At 33.7% G+C, this 17,751-nt stretch overlaps 1 protein-coding gene across 2 annotated transcripts in view; it reads right to left on the reverse strand.

Moving 5' to 3' along the window:
• Window positions 1–562: 562 nt before the first annotated feature.
• The window catches only part of LOC128997861 (two pore calcium channel protein 1-like), a 28,506-nt gene continuing 11,317 nt past the window's right edge, over window positions 563–17,751 (reverse strand). For both annotated transcript variants that reach the window (XM_054423630.1, XM_054423631.1), the window contains exons 4-14: window positions 17,113–17,238; window positions 16,274–16,587; window positions 16,064–16,163; window positions 15,424–15,604; window positions 14,787–15,005; window positions 14,249–14,368; window positions 10,708–11,047; window positions 9,665–9,966; window positions 8,155–8,261; window positions 7,148–7,274; window positions 563–2,303 (exon numbers count right to left, since the gene is read on the reverse strand). In XM_054423630.1, coding sequence (XP_054279605.1) covers window positions 2,275–2,303; window positions 7,148–7,274; window positions 8,155–8,261; window positions 9,665–9,966; window positions 10,708–11,047; window positions 14,249–14,368; window positions 14,787–15,005; window positions 15,424–15,604; window positions 16,064–16,163; window positions 16,274–16,587; window positions 17,113–17,238 — 1,965 coding nt within the window. In that variant the 3' untranslated portion in view covers window positions 563–2,274. The remainder of the gene's footprint in view (window positions 2,304–7,147; window positions 7,275–8,154; window positions 8,262–9,664; window positions 9,967–10,707; window positions 11,048–14,248; window positions 14,369–14,786; window positions 15,006–15,423; window positions 15,605–16,063; window positions 16,164–16,273; window positions 16,588–17,112; window positions 17,239–17,751) is intronic.

The raw sequence follows: 17,751 nt of genomic DNA on the forward strand, positions 1-17,751 counted from the left end.
GTATCTCTCAATCTAATTCTAAGATCTGTCAGCTCATGATGTTAAAATGTTTATAATGTACGTGATACTTTTATAAATTCTCAAGTGTTTAACAAACAGTTATAAAAGGGTTAAGACCTCTTTTCCTGCTTTTAAGAGTTCTTTCCCAAAGCACGGGCTTCCAGTCATTCGGGAATTTTTATATATTTTTTAATACATATTTTTATTTGATTTGATTTGGAAACAGCATGTATATTGGATGTTTTTTACATCTGATTTTTGTTTCCATTCAACTGTTTTTTAGATATTGTTTTTGTAACCATTTATAATATCCCTCTTCACAACAAACATTATAACTGCCCCATTGACTAGAACGCACTGCTTATTTTTGAGAGTTTCAAACTTATTTTACGTTTTTTGATTTCCCTGATATATTTTTACATTCATCAAAAGCTAAGGTATAATCTTCACTGCAATGATTTTAAATTATAATGATGTTGCCTACAAGTAGGCTATATTAAGACATTTTGAAGATAGAGGATATGGTTTAAAAATATTGAAACTGTAACAAAATTGTATTCAATATTTATTTATTACTACACTGAAGCCCTGTTTATGTTTTGAATCCAAACTAATGAGTTTTTATAAAAATAAAGACAAGAATACATGTATATACTGAAATGTTGAGGACCTGATTACAATTAAGCTCTAAAATTTTCTATTAAATAATAGTTATAAGTTATTACATAATGAGTGTAACCAATTTATTTCATTTCTAAACAAGACTCTAGTGCATATAGTTACCAAGCACATTAAATAAATTACTTAATATTACAATTAATCACAGAACACTATCCTAAACCTGCTTACAGCCTACCAAATCCTATCTTTGGTCTTACTACAAAAAACTTCTTCATTGAATGTTTCAGAAAAATACAAAGGTCAGCAAATAATTGTTTCTGTTTAGTTATTTTCACTTAAATATGTTTTATTGGTGATAACTAATAATTTTACGTGATTCTTCATTTAAAAATACATTTCAGTTGAATTATTTGAAAATATTTAGGGATAAATCTGCAGTACCTTGGAGGTTATTCAAATTAAATAAGTGTGATATGGCTGACAGTTGAAAAGAGTTATGAATATCTAAAAAATCTGGAATTGGGAGGATTGAATGAAATCCATCAGTTAAAGTAACACAAGTACTATTGAGGAGTTGAATATGAAATATAACTAATTTAGTAATGATAGAAGTTTGATGCATGACTCAGAGAATTGTAGATGAATTAATAACTGGGCTTAAGATCCTAGGTACAAAAACATTAACAAACAATATAATTAATCTAAGGTAAAGTGGTAAAGTAAAAAAGGCAGTTAAAGAACTCAATCCTGAAATTACTACCTAAATTGCAGGGCTGGAAATTTCATTCTTCTTCTTCATATTATTCTTTATGACAGTTTTTATTGCACTTTTATCATCAACAGATTATATAGATTAGTCTAAATATGAAATAAATATTAAATCAAATGTGTTAAATTATAAAATTCTTTTGCTGTGAGCTCTACACAGTATGTGTATTCCATACAAAATTTCTAAAAAAAAAAATTAAATTTCCAACAGAAAAAAATAACAAAATGAAAAACAATTGTAAAAAGAATACAAGGACAGATCAAGGACCATGGAATTACAGACTTGTAATAATAGTTAATAAAAATCATGAATTAAATCTAAGAACTGTAATGGTAAAACTTAAACATTTCAAAACAAGTAAATTACCCTGTAACAAGTTAATTTTTAATGGTAAAAAGCGTGTTTAACACAGATATCAATTCCATTACAACCTTTTAAACACCGGTATCTATAATAAAATAATTAAACATTATGCGTAGCCTAATCTTAATACATCTTCTGTAAGTATTTAAGAGTACTATTTAAGAGAATTATTTGTCACAGGTAGATCATGTTTGACGACAATCAGTGAATGATATAATTAAGTCGTTCGGCTTCTTACTATCTGCCCCCAAAATACATGTTATTGATTATTGTATTATGTACATATTTTTATTGTATTTATTATTACGAGTCATATGATAAAATATGTAAAACTAATACTTAACGAAATACCTGTCAAAATAAATAGTTATTGTCACAAATAAAAGCTAAGATTGGAATAGCATTAACAATGTTGTGAGTGAATCACATCTTCACAACGTAACTGCAAAAACGTAACTCTACTTGTCTCGGCCAGAAACGGATGTCAGGACGCTTGGAAATACAAGCTGAATTGATGGTGCTCATGCAGTCACGGTTAGACCGTAATCCCCTAAAACGGAAATAAATCAGTAAAACTACACATTGGCAAGTGAGATTTCAAACTGCCAGGCGCAATGAAAGCAAATAATTTAAGCTGCTGCAACCGAAGCGACAAAAAAGTAGAACTCTTGAAATCAATAGTGATGTTTTAGTTCAAATTAAAACCACACACAAACACAAACGAGACAAACCCCACTTTTGGAAGTAAAAGGTTGAGACAAAATTGTAGTACATAAGACATTAGAGTTTAAAAACTTTGAAAAGTTAAATGATAAAGAGGCGAAACATGTAAACTGTTAATAACAGAAACGTTTAAAATGAAAAAAAAAAAAATAAAATGAAGTGAATAAAAGTTAGGCATATAGTAGTGTTGTTAGTAAAATTATCTGATCTACAACTTTGTAAAAAACAATATTATTATAAACAGATTATAAATTGATTGCACACATCTTAAACCTCAGTTCACAATAATTAAACTCTAGTCCCCTTTGTTACACATATTTTTTCTGCATGTAAACAGTACAAGACATTTTCATTCATTTTATGAACATGGATGGTAAACTAATTAAATTAATTTTTATAACCGATACAATTTTGTCAACTAACAATAACCAATGTTGAACGTTTTGGCATTCACAACATTGTTTAGGATTCATAGTAATTTTTAATTTCATTTAAGTCTCTATATTAAATTAATATAACATTCATTATGTATGTAACAGTAAAAGCACTTAAACAATTTTCATAGGGAAAGAATTCTAAAGTCAATTTACCCTAAATTCCATAATCTTCCAAAAGTCATTAGATATAGATATACCTATGTAAAGATATGTTTGTAGCATTGAGTAATCATGTATTCAATCACCTTCAAGAGTTCAACAAAAAGTTTAAAGACACAGCACATGTTCAAGAGAGGCCAGGGGTGTGGAAGACCTTATACATTACTACAAAACTAAATTATGCATATGGAAATATCCAATCATGAATTATTTTTCCAAGTGAACCACAAACGTCTATTAGTTATTTAATACTTTTAAAATTGTTATTGTTGGATAAGTTAACTGAATCAGTTAAATTTAGCTGTGAAAAGTGTTACGTGTATGTAGATAGCACTTTATAAAACATAAATAATATAAACTTAAAATAACTTTTCAGGCAAACAAACTTAACAAAAATAATTATTAGGGACAATAAAAAACTATTTATTAGGATCAGAAAAGCTACTTTAGTCTAGGTGGGAGGAATATACTCTCCTCCTTGATTTTTATTAATATTAATGTTTTTAGTACAATATCACAGAACAGATTTATAGGGGACAGATATACAGTAGTATGAAATCATATCTAGGAGTTGAAGATGTTAGACTCAATCAGGCATAAAACTTTGACTTATTGGACACTCAAAATCAAACAGGCCTACATATTGGGAAGAGACATGATTGCCAATATTAAGAGAATAAGATTACAAAAAAAAAATTGTACAATATCGAACCTTAAAAATACCCAATAAATATACTACAGAAGTGAAAATTATGGTATAAGCCTCTTAAAATGTCTAACAATTATTATCCAGCATTATTACCTTCTTCATTTTTTTCTCATTCTGAAATATATTAGTTGAGAGGGTAACTAATATATGGAATCACAGTTGACATTTAAAGCATTTTAATATGATTAGAAGTGTGATTGGTATGATTATAAACCTGAGCCGACCTACAACTTAAGAGATTGAACGCCAAGTCAGAAAACAAACGCAAAACAAAGACTGCAAGGATCACGGTCAAAATAGAAATTGAAAATTCTCTATTTTGCTGAGAATGCAGATGACAACGATAAAGTTTCTGTGACTGTAGATGTTGAATATTGTACTGTATAAAAATGTCCATACAACCAAAGTAGAAATCTAGGATTAGCCGCGACAGCCCAAGGCGATGATTAATTTTTTCATGACATTGGATTTGACCCCCATTATGCCGCGATTGCAGGAAATTATGATGATGTTTCCATTGTTTCTGTTACTGCAAGAGATACTCAGGATTTTGCTGTGATTGTGGAAGACGATGATAATGTTTCCAAAACCCTGGTATATGTACAGGATTTGGCTACGATCGCCGGGGATGACAATAACATTTCTGTGATCACAGAAGACAGTTCTGATTTATAAAAACCGCAGATTTAGTTCAGAATTTTGCCGCAATCGTAGAAGACTATGGTGATGTTTCTGTTACCGTATTCAGGTTTTTGAAGTGTGGTTTGGAATGTGTGGAAGTGTGTGCGCAGGTGATGAGCAGGAATTTTTCTGCGGTTGCGGAAGACGATGATGATGTCCACTTGAGAATGGGACTTAACACCACATTTATTATTAGTACATTTATTTAATACTGCATGTCTAAATACAGCATATTATTAAACTTCATTTTGAAAAAAAATTTGTAAATTATTTGTTTGTTTAGTTTGTTTTTTTACGGTATGTACAATTCATCATATAAAAAGCTTGGCTCAAAACCAATCAACCTCGGTTTGATCAAAAATCTCACTCTTGCACACCCCTAAATATGATATTTAGTCCTGAAACCAGGACAAATCAATGTACAATCACAAAATCTTTTTTTAATACCCTTTTCCACTGAATGTAAAAAACTTTTTATGAGCTTTTAAAAGTTTGCTTTTAGCTTATTAATATGATTTGTATAATACGCTTTGCAAACTCTCTAAAAAGGACTTTTCTAGGTAAAGAAAATAGCAATTTAAATTATCTACAGTGATGATTGACATTAAGAAAGTGATTTACCTTTTTTATTTATTTATGTAATACCAACGGTCCCAACAAACCAATTTTGAATAATGATAAAAAATAACTTACGAATTATCACGGTTTACCCTGCTGGAAAACCTTGCTTTGTTAAATAAACGTCTCTTTTTCAAACTGTTGCAAATATATTACTTCACAAAATGAAGGCCAACATAATGTTTGGTTGCATTAAATGTCAGTTCAATATCAGAATAATGATCAGGAAATACTTCATGTCTGGCAAGAACATTGTTTGTTTCAAAACCAAGGAACTACTTTTGGGGAAAAAATATGTTCTACCTAATATTTTGTAAAAGCATTTTTCTTGGGGATGGACAAGACTGAACTTGATTGTGGAGACATCATCATCATCCCGAAAAAATCACATTTTTAATGCAGTCCTTCCCGAATATCGGGAATATTTCTTCCTGAAAATTCGCACATTTCGAAACTCATCCATCTCTAATTCAAACACTTACCATGAAACATAATAGAATTTAAGGTACATATTTATCCATATACTTTAAAATAAATAGGCTATAAATATAACAAATATTTTTAAAGAGCTATGATATAGGTAATAATTTAACATCTTAACTGAGTATTCATCATTAATCTTAAAGGTCACAATTATAACTAAACTAAACTAATGAAAATGCCAATATAACTTGTTGAACATCTATAAAAAATAAACTAATAAAAACAATAATACTATATAAACTATATAAATAAGTTAACAGTTAACAAATAATACTTATCCGTGGAAGGTGATGGTGGTAAAGAATAAAGATTCAAATGACAGGTACAACTATTATTGTGATTGAATCAATAGAAATATCAACTTTTGACTATTATCGTCAGTATGAACATGTTAACTACAAAATACTATGGTACTTTCCTGTTAAAGGGAACATTCATTATTATCGATGATTTTTTCTCGATGTATCGATATTAACAAATTGAAACATATCAGCTGACAACTACGATAAATATTGTTCAGTATCAACAAACAATAATGAAATGAAACTGTTAAAAAAATAACCTAACATAACTAACCAAACTTGCTGTAATATTTAAAAATTCCGTGTTTAACTTGCCTTTTCTGTTATCAAACAGAGTTTCTAAATGGTACAGCAAGTTTGGTTGGTTATGTTAGGTTAGCTTAGAACAGTTTCATTTCTCAATCCATATAATATACTATTTTAGCCTAAACAAGATCAGTTGTCAATTTGTAATGGATCGGAAAACAAAAATAGGTATCGATATATCGAAAAAATCATCGATAATAATGAATGTTCCCTTTAACAGGAAAGTACCAATACTATTAATGTAGTTATGTTTTAAGTTGCGTCAATGAAACTATCAACTGAAAGAATCATAAAAAGGAAAAAATTACATCAGAAAACGTTATTACGATCACAGATTAAAGGATGGCGCTTAAAAATAAACAGCGAAAAACAAAATAATCTGAAGAAACCAAAGCATCTAAAGATCTACAGAGACAAAACAAAAACAAAACAATCACAAACCGCCATAATTCACTAGGCAAAAAAAAGAGTATTCTAGTTTAGTATAATAATACTATAAAAATTAAGTTAGGTAATTATTTAAATACAACTCACAAAACTTGGGAGTTCAACAATAGGTAAATGCAAAAAATAACTAAAAATATATTAATTTTCTAAAATAGGTCTTCCTGTAAATATAATTTCCAATCACAATTCATACAACATTCAAGCTGAAATAATAAACCTGTAAAAATAAAGAGAACCATAATTTGGATCTTTAAAGCTACACCGTTTAATAAAGCTATACAATTAATAACAAAAAATATGAGTGTACGACTACCGTTACGGAATCGCAGCTAACATCTAAAGGGTATTTTAGTTCTATACAGTGTGATGTACTAAAATATATCTCTTTTGTGATACATATGAAAAATGTTTAGTGGTTATATATATACAGTGTTTAGAAGAAAAACGATAACAGAATTGCAGACTGTGAAGTCCCAAGTTAAAAAGTTAAAATTAAAAGTTATAAATTTAAAAAAGAGTTAATGTTTACAAGAAGAGTGTGGAGATTCCTGTGCTAGCGGTGCTTCTTTCATCCATTGGTCAATCTCAGACCTGTACATTCTCTTCTGTAGGATCTCCCTATTGCGGGGACGAACTCCAACAAAAGTAGCGATTCCCTGGAAAATTGAAATTGTTTGACTCATAGTCACCCAACTGCGGTTAAGTACACAAAAACGTATCGATTAACTTCGATTAACCTAATTTCTGTGTCAACCAAGCATGAAATAGATGTGTAAATATGTCAGTTTTAACTTTAAGTACGGAAGCATTTTTGTAGGTATTAGTAATAAGATTGCCTTCAACAAGAGTTGCAAGTAGAGTTGCACTCGATCCATATCCATACCACCTACCAAATACTGTCATTACGAGTTGAGTTAACCATTGAGCGCTGACAGATTGAGTGCTATCAAGAAGGCAGAACAACAAGACTGTCGCCAGCTGATATAATTATGTTATGTTGCCTGAATGTTATAATTATGTTATAATCCTGAATGACCAGGAGTAGTCATGTGACTTTAATACTGAAATTCACACAATTTATTATCACATTGAAAAATGGCTCTTCACATAACAAATGAAGCAATTGTTATATGGATTTGCCATGGTTAAACTGTAGTTTAAGAGTTTGATAGTTTTTTTTATTTTATCCTATTTTACACTACAGACACAAGCCATTTGGCCATAATATTACTTTTTTTAAGTGTTTAAAATGAAATTAAAATCCTTAATTTCAACAAGGACCCTTTTTTTAGAGTGAACAAATTATACCGGATTGAAGTATAAAACTGGCACATCAAGCGGCAAGCAAAACAACGTTCCCTGTGCCAGGCTGAGCTCATACTGAATCTATACTTTAGAGTTAGGAATGCTACATCTTTTAACGTAGTCCGCCGCACACGCCAGTCCTGCGCTAAGTTAAATAACGCACTCAATACTAAATAACACAATATTCACACTCAATGTGTTAAATACTAGGTGTAATCAGGAAAAACTCACCCCGACAACCAAATCTGATCGTAATTTCTCTAAAATATGAAAGTCTTGAACCCAACTCTGAATCTCTTCCCATTTCAAATCTATCTCTTCATGAAGCAATTTTTCTTCTGTAAATTGACAAACATTTAGATATTAATGATAAATTTTTATAACACATTGCTGATACACACACTTTCTGAACAAAACTTAAAAAAAGGTTAGCATCTACTCTACTTTGAAAAAAAAGGTTAGCATCTACTCTACTTTGAAAAAAAGGTTAGCATCTACTCTAAAAAAAAGGTTAGCATCTACTCTACTTTGAAAAAAAAAAGGTTAGCATCTACTCTACTTTGAAAAAAAGGTTAGCATCTACTCTACTCTGAAAAAAAGGTTAGCATCTACTCTACTTAAAAAAAAGGTTAGCACCTAATCTACTCTACTTTAAAAAATGTTAGCATTCACCTACTCTCTTTTAAAAATGTCACTTGTTTGAGCTTTATTTGAAAAGGTCACACTATCTTTGGATTTGAGGAAAATTTGTGATTCCCACAACAACTTGACAGTTATCTGAATTTGAAAACCTGAAATTATAGTTTAAAGGGTTACAGGCAGATACATTTTTTTAGTGATGGTCAAAACCAGAAATTTCAAATCTAAAAACTAAAACCGAAACTTAAAAAATCGAATCCTGAATCTTGAATCTCAAAACCTTAATGCAAAACTTTTTAGTTACCTGATCAAGGTTGCTAAAAATACAGGTAGCCTAATGACAAAATTTTCATTATGGTCATGCGATCAAAACTGAAAGAGATCGACTCCTGATCCAGACATAATAACATAAATGTGACAGATAAACTTGAAACCCAAAATAGCATATTTTTATAAACAACAAACATTAACATAAACATGAATATTACACTCGAATTAGAACATTTTGTGGTCAATATTTCTTTGTGTTTAATATCAATATGAAACTGAATTGTAAGTTGTTCCAGTATTTAAGATGCTGTTTGTAGTTCGGAGTACAATTTACTTGTTTTATTAGTGTTGATGGATATGTGTTTGCTCCATTGCTACCAGCTTAAAATGACACAAAAAATGACAGCAGTTTCAAAAATAAAATTGCCAACATTTTCAATTTCAAAACTCGCCTACCAAATCTCGAAACCGAAACTTTTCCAAAGTTTTGATGGTTTTTTTTTTTTGTTTTAAAAAAGAGGTTGGCGGCCTCTTTTAACCTTGCATTTGCCCGTCCACATAGACTAAGCGCCCGTGCGTGGATCGTTAACAGCAAAGCAAGGAGTGAGTCGGTACAGTACAAAGGTGAACTGTACTGATCGGCAGTGAGCAGGATCCGAACCCACGACATCGCTGCCTTGGGCCCGAAGTCCGCGACGCTACCGACTGAGCCACCGACTCACTAACACACACTAAATTGTTTTACACATCACTAAATTTTTTCTCAACCCAACAACATGAGCATGCAAGTTCCTGTCCCTTGAGAAACATATAATGAAACAAAAATACTAACCATCCCTCTTGGTAGTGTGTCTTTTGTACTGTATTCTGAACCTGAACGCCTCAAGAACAGAGGCAACAACAATGGTAAGCACCACCATCGTGGTCAGGTAGAACAGGATGAAGTATATCCGACTGAGGGGATGAACCACACTGGCGTAACCGGTCATCATGATGAACCAGTTGTTGACCACGGTCAGCTCAAACAATGTGACGTAGCTTGTTGCTAGGTTCTCAAATGTGTTGAGATAGTAGTATCCCAGGGCGGAAGTCTCATTTGCCGAGTATCTGTAAAAATCTTCCACCGCAGTTCCTCTGGAATAAAAAAGTTAAAAATGTATATATTCATTTTAAATGTAAACGTAAAAGTACAGTACACTGCATATCTCTTTTGTTTAGTGTTATGGATTGTTAGAACGGCCACTTTGTCAACAAACAAGTTAAACAATATTCAAAATAAATACATAAGTTACAGCAAACTATTCTCTGTGACTGGGAGCCTAAATAGCCCTACAAAAGACAGTCTTCGTCTGTACTACATAATTTGGCTAAAGACACTTGAAGCAGCCAACGAGAAACTGAATAGGAGAAAAGGTATTATTTATAACTGTATTTGTCATCAAAATTAAGCAAAATACTAAAACAATGCAATTAAATTTGTCATAAGACTCAAAACTTGACCACTATGCAGAATTACACAATATATAAAGCTACTCAAACCAGGCAATTTGCAGTCAAGTATGAAAAGAATAATACTTGGCCGCAGCAAATCTTCAGAGTAAGAAAATTTCCGTTAGCCTATATGGATATATTGGGTGAAGGAAATTCACTTGCAGTTAGAAGCTTGATCATCCGGGCTAATGGGGGGAGGGAGACCACGGATAACTGAAAACCAACGGTTAATCTAACAAGCCATAAGCATTTATTACAAACTCATAAAACTCCTAATACTATCTATATAAAATGAAGAGTGATGTGATTAATTTACATTTTACATCATTAAAAAACATATAGCATTGCATGATGGTGATCTGTTAAGTTGAAAATACGTCTTACTTGCAACAGTTCTTCATGTCATAACCTTCGAACAGCTCCATTCCGATAATTGCGAAGAAGTAATACAAAACCAGCATGACAACAGCAGTGGAGCACATCAGCGGAGTTAGAAGAGCAAGAGTTCCAATGATGTCTCGGTAACGCTTCTTCATCTTGAACAAGTGAAGTAGACGAAGAGGTCTGACGACGACACCGTAAGTGAATGACGGCACCAAGTATATAACTGCCACAGCTACTAGGTTGCCAGCTGTCACCATCAGATCGTAAAAGTTCCATCCAGAGTGTAGGTAGTGATTCACCCCGAGACCTAGGATCTTCACAATAATCTCCAGCGATTGTACTGTAAAAAGACACAACGTTTCTGTATCTAACGGTATGTATATAATTTATATATAAATATTATATTGATGCAATGTGAATATAAGTTGATTAAACGAAACTTCTCGAGTACTACCAGTGACAATTTTTAAATCAATGATCTAACAGCTGTTGCATTTCAAACCCATTACGAGCTGTTGCATAGTAAAGTTGTAAATTTAATGGGGGATGGTAATCATTTTTTATCTGTAATTCTAATTAGCTCACGCATGAGGCACAACGAATGCTGGAAGTGGTGACGACTACTGTTATCTACCCTGACACCAGGGGCAACACAAGAGGTAGAAACGCTCCTGTCACAATTGAACGTCAACCGTTGAACAACGCAACAGGACCCGCTCTGTAACAATTTCTGGGGAGAGCCGATATAAAAAGTCGAAACAAGAACTGGTAAGAGCAGTTCAATTATACTTCTCCATTATATCCCATCTCAATTATATTTAATTCCCACCTACTTAAGGAGGTTCCATTATTATTTTTACCGGTTTTGTTAAATTTTTGAAATTCGCCCATGTCCTGGGCAAGATTCTGGACACTAATAGCTGTATATTCTGTTTTACATGAGAATTTGGGGGTTTACCAAGTACAGTAGAACTTCGATTAACCAGAGGCGGATCAACCTGGCAGGGGATTAACTGTGGCCAATAGATGCCTCTAAAATTAGGTTACTTAACCTCATTGTCGAAGAAAGTTTTATAAAATATGTTTTTTTTAGACTAATGTGTTGGAATGCATTGTAAATTTAACTATTCTGCCAATCATCTATTTGCAGTAGAATCCCACATTATTGCTTTTGAAACAACACAGTTCATTTGAGAAAAATAAAATAGAAGCAAGACAAAGAAGATCGATAGCTTTAAGGACAAGCTATCCGCTTGCACTGACAATCGTCTGCTCCTTACACATCTGTCTGCTGTGCTTGCTATGTCACAGCAGTTTGTGATTTGTAACGAGTTATTTTTCCCAGGGGGGTATATTTTCGTTATTTGGGCCGCGCGTCTTTAGAGGTAAGCAAGCGGCGGCAGCGAACCTGGCTAGCGCCCTTTGACCCGGCTTATCAGTTCGGATAAACTTGGGTATCCCGGGACTACTGGATAGCCGAGAAGGACATTCGAGTCGTGGATCCCGGTCAGTGAGGATAGCGTGTGTCTAGTGAGACGTCCAGTGATTTGGGTGACATCGGTGTCGTCGTGGTTGGTGTTGTGTGAGGTGACAGTGAGTGTCGGTGATTAAGTTGGGTGTTGAGACCCACTGTTGGTGAGTGGACGACGTTCCTTACATTTTGGTTTAAGATTTGATTTAATAATAATCTTACATTTTATTGGTTGAGTTGTAACTGTGCTGGTTAAAGCCTGTATTTACAGGTGCCAGGAATAATATTAAAGTATATTCCTGACGGTTCTGGGCAGGTGCTAAAGCGCAAATAATATATTTAGTTGACTGTAGTAGATATTATTTTGCGTTGCACCAAGAGTTAGTTATATTACTAATAACTGTGAGGCCCGACAAACCTAGGCTACACGATTTGGCATGCGTAGTTGGAAGCACGAGGCCAGTAGGCTAGTAGCTAGTTTTATTAGCCTATTAACAGAAGCCCAGCTAAGCAATATAACGTTGATATAGTAGCAGTAGTGGTAGTGGCAGTAGGGTTGGTATTGATTAATCATTTGATTATTTTAATTTAACCTGAACAGCTTGCTTAGTAATCCAACACGTTATCTTGGTAGCTTGGATAGCGGAGTACCGGCTATCAGATAATATATTTATCTAGTGTCTAGTGTTTTAATATTTATTTAACTGCTACTAAGTAGCTCAATATTTTAATAGTGCAATTGCCATTTTAGTTTTGCTTATTTGGCTTGGTATTTATTGCGACCAGCTACTAGTGGTCTCGTCACTCTACCTATAGTGCACTTGTATTGTTATCTGATCTGGTATTATTATTGAGTGAACTGTTTGATTCTTAGCTTGGGCATTAGAGTTGTGAATTGGATTATAGTGGCCTAGTAGACCCCGCCTGGTGATAACTCGCGTTGTGGTTTTTATTGGCAAGTTGTCGTGTAACTCACCGTGTTTTAGGCACTCTGGGCTTAACTATTGGATAGTTAGGACGAAGCCCGAGTTGCGTAGTCAGCAACGACCTCCTAGGAGAGTGGAGAATCGGCGTAGGCCTGGTAGTGATTATTGCACGTTTGTTTTGGTGACTTGTTTTTGACTTGTTCACAGTGCCCGTGTATGAGTCAGTCCTATTCCGGTTAGACCCGGCTATTGGCCTAGTGGTTTCCCTGACCTTATCGCAGACCCTGGAACTTTACCCAGCCATTGTAGGCTGAGCTATCCCCGGCAAACGTTTGCATGCCCTTTTAATATTTTTTTTCCCAGTGCGTGGTTAGGGCGTCGCAGATTGGGCAATCAATAACCATGACAACATTAGTAGTCTGTGATTAGGTGATAGATAACCATAACAACTTGTTGAATGTGTGTGAAGAGAAACCCAAGAAAGAATAGAAGAAAAAATAGAAAGAATAAGCAATGTTTTTACGTGACTGTTATCTTTATCTTATTTTACGAATGTTTTTACAGGATGTCCGAAAAAGAACTGAAAAATTTTAAAGGCAAATACTGATTCCAAATAAGAGTTTAGGGCCTATTTCATTGTACTTTGTTGGCCATTCGTTATATTAACCAAATAATTAATTATTTGATACCAATGCATTTTTTCTAAATTCAAAACTAGGCCCAAACATATATCTAGAGCGGCGATGATAATAAACCTCTTGGAGTTATCTGATATTTGTTGGATTTTTTCTAATTAGTATTCTGAGCCAAAAACCTTAACATGTAAACAAATGTACAATCGGGAACTCTGGGCAATCTTTTTGTAGACTGGGTTATCTGGTCAAAATAAAGGTATGACTATTTCAGCCAGAGATTTGATTTAATAATAATCTTACATTTTATTGGTTGAGTTGTAACTGTGCTGGTTAAAGCCTGTATTTACAGGTGCCAGGAATAATATTAAAGTATATAGTAGACGGATCATTGCAAGAATATGAAAAACAAGATTATTATTAGATTTGATTTTGTCTAGCTACAGATTTTTTTTTAATGTTTGTTCAATCAATACATCATTAGGAAAAAGTAGTTATAGTTTATATCTTACAAAATAGGAAGAAGAGAGCATCCCATGAAGCTAGAAACATTCTGGCAGCCGACTCCAAGTCTGTATATGTGTCTAGGCCTCTGTACACCATAGACATCCCATTGAATACCACAATTGCGCCTGGAAATAAAACGTAAAACTGATCAATAAATATATTTCTTGACTGCTCGAATGGCGACCTATACTTGCCGAAAAATGAAAAAAAAAATTCGACCTCAAAGGGTTAAATCCAATGAAATCTATTATTTAAAAACAAATACAAATAGGAAAGCAATAAAAATAACTGAATAATCTATTGAATTGCTTCCAAAAACATTAGAAAGAACATTAGAAACTACAACAAATTGAATCCAAATGATAAAACATGATAAACCCCTAAAGGACATTTTTGGTGAATTGGTAGCACATTATGGGTTTGTGCCTAGTTCGTTCCTGTCTGCACTGGCTAACCCTGGTTTAGCTTGAAGCACAGACTTGACTCATATGGACAGAGAAATTAAAGGTTAAAAGAGGAAAGTTAGTAAAGAATGAAACATACAAACAATAGTTTCAAAGTGTGTCCACATGACAACGTTGTGCATGAGTTGGCAGAACCTCTGTAGAGGCATCCACGCGGAGTGGAACCAGGGAATGTTGGCGTACTGAACCTCCCAGTCTATGGAGACTGCGTCATAGACACTACAGAACTCATCTAGAGTGATTGCTCCGGAGTTGCTGGTATTGAGCTGTTTGAACATCAACAAGATGTCTCGGATACCTGCAAATGTAGTTGTAACTAAACTAAAGTAGAGATAATGGTGAACTGTGTGAACACATATTCATCTTATGGATCAGTTATCAGTAAGTGCTAGTTTCACAACCACACAGGGTGGTTTGGTCCTTGAGCTGCAAGTAATGTAAGGATTCTATTCACCGTCCATCAACTCCAAATGGTACAGTATAATTGTGAGGTTTTAGGACAAGTTTTCAATGTTGTAATCATGAATTTATTAATGGAACACAAACCTTACCTAAAAGTCAAGACTAAACCAAAAATTCACCTTCGCCCAATATTTAATTGATATTAACCACTCAATGGTAAAAAAGTATTCATAACCTACGTAATTTGATAATATCGAGTTTAGTTTAAATACTTTAAATATGAATGATTAAATTAACTTCTGGGAAAGACTTACTTTTCCTCGGAGCAAAGTATCGCATAAGTCCCTCAAACTGGCGGAACCTCATTTTCGTCGGGTTGTGTTTGGTGGTGAGAAGACAGAAAGCATGTTGGCATGCTTGTCTCTTGTGTAGAAGGAGCTTTCTGAACTTCTCCCTCTCTATGTTGGTGAAAGTTTCGTAAACCACAGCAAGCATCTGCAAGAGACGCAAGTTGTACCGCAAGTGTTAGGTTACAGTTCACTACAAGAATAGCATATCATTGCAAAACACCAAAAAGTTCAACTTTAACCGGTATGGTTAAAATCAGTAACATCAGCCAAATAGGCTTGTAAAAGTTTTTAAAATTATAGAAACCATTGTTTGGGAAAAAAATTTAATTTTATTTAACATTTTCTATAAAGTACAGTCGTTTATAAATTAAGGCCTTCTTGAACATGATCAAAAGTGTTATTGTTTCTTGATTATCTGACCTAAACCAGCTGTGGTGAGGCCAGGTAGCATGAAAAATAATAAAAAAAAACACTGTAAACAATTTTTGTAACAGTAAAATATATGACAAGTAGCTGTTTGTTAAAACATGAGGAGACTAACTATGTCGTCGTAACAATCAACGATCAAACTATCAAGTATAAAGAGCAGCTGTTTACGACTTACCAGGTTCATCAAAACGTAAAGGCAGATGCAGAGGTAAGAGATGAAGAAAAGAGAATACCACTTAGACACGGCATACGCTGGCATCATAACATCAGGGAAACTGCAACCAGCAAACAAAGACTTGGTAGTATCAAGAAATGGTGAAAATAACTTTCAAGAAAGCTACAGATAAAAGTGTTAAAATCAACGTTAGCTATCATGATGACTTACTTTGCTGTGGTGAGAAGAACAAACATACTGACGAAACTGTCAAACAACGACTCGAAGTAAGAATGGTTGGGCATGTTGGAGAACAGATAATAGCCGAGGATGGCGTAAATAGAGACAAAGAAGAATATGAGAGCGAGCATGTCGAAGATCGGAGGCATGGATTGTAGGATTTGACGAATGCATCGACGAACGCCTCCGAGATGTCGAGTATCCACTAGGAATATTGGCCGCAGCGCTCGAGTCACTCGGAAATGTGAAGACTGACGAACGAGAACTGTGACTGCCTCCACGAACATTATTGCCAAAGTGATGCACTGAAACAACACACATCCTAAGTGCTTATCACAGATCACGTCAACTTAACAAACAGAAGTACTAATAGCATTTTGCATAGACAATTCTCTGTTCTTTGTTTCGGCCTGCATTCAATAATGTTACCTGACATACTTGATGAGTGGTATCCTTTGATTTGTAACTTGAAAATTCACAAATTAAACCTTGATTGATTAAAAGGACTACCACTATTTCAGAAAATCACTAATTTCAAACAAGAGTCAAGAGTGTATTCCATTGATCTATATTTCACAGAAATAGAAACAGTCAATACTTACTACTTCTTATCAAGTCATTTACTACTTGCTACTTGTCAAGTCTTACTACTTGCTAATCGGCTACATGAAATTAATTAACTAAATCTATGTGAATAGCTTAAAAATTTACATTGAATGTAATCTCATTAAGTGAATAAATTGGATGAAGTGGATGAAATAGATTACAACAAACTCTATTTTGCGTTTTGATTTCATTGTACGGTACTAGTGCAACACCCTATACGTTACCTTGAGCATGGTGCGTTTATGTTTGAGAAGAGCTCCCCAACCAATCCATCTTAGTTTCAGTGTCACCTCAGCTCCAATCACAGCCAATGCTATCAATTCTATCATCCCGTGAACTCCGACTGGCAACTGTAAATAAAACGATACAATAAAACCTGATACAGTGGAGTAGTAACTAGAGGTGGATGTTATTTATAGATTACTGAGAATATCCTATTATTTAGTAATGTTATCTGAAATGTTTTAACAAACGAATGAAACAACTATGTCTAATCCCGTCTACCTATTAACAGCATGGATGACAAAATAATGTTACCTTGCCAATAGATCACCGAGAATACAATTATTTTTGTAACGTCATCTGAACTGATATAATGAACGAATGAAATAATACTGATTGTGTCTTCCTAGTAACAGCCACCCAGCTTACACATCCTTGACGACGAAGTAATATGAGGTGACAAGAATAATAGTATTGTTTCACCTATGGTGTCATTTCAGGATAAAACTAAATAATTATAGATATCACCGTCTTTTAATGTGTCAAGTTAATGGATTTGTCTTGCCAAAATACACATTGTATTTGTCAATGAAAATACCCAAGCCTACAACAAGATAGCCCAGTGTTTCGGGAATGTGTTT

The sequence above is a fragment of the Macrosteles quadrilineatus genome, unplaced genomic scaffold (assembly GCF_028750875.1).
Source record: "Macrosteles quadrilineatus isolate MER2022 unplaced genomic scaffold, UCM_ALF_1.0 Scaffold_7__1_contigs__length_78375512, whole genome shotgun sequence".
Classification (NCBI taxonomy): Eukaryota; Metazoa; Arthropoda; class Insecta; order Hemiptera; family Cicadellidae; genus Macrosteles; species Macrosteles quadrilineatus.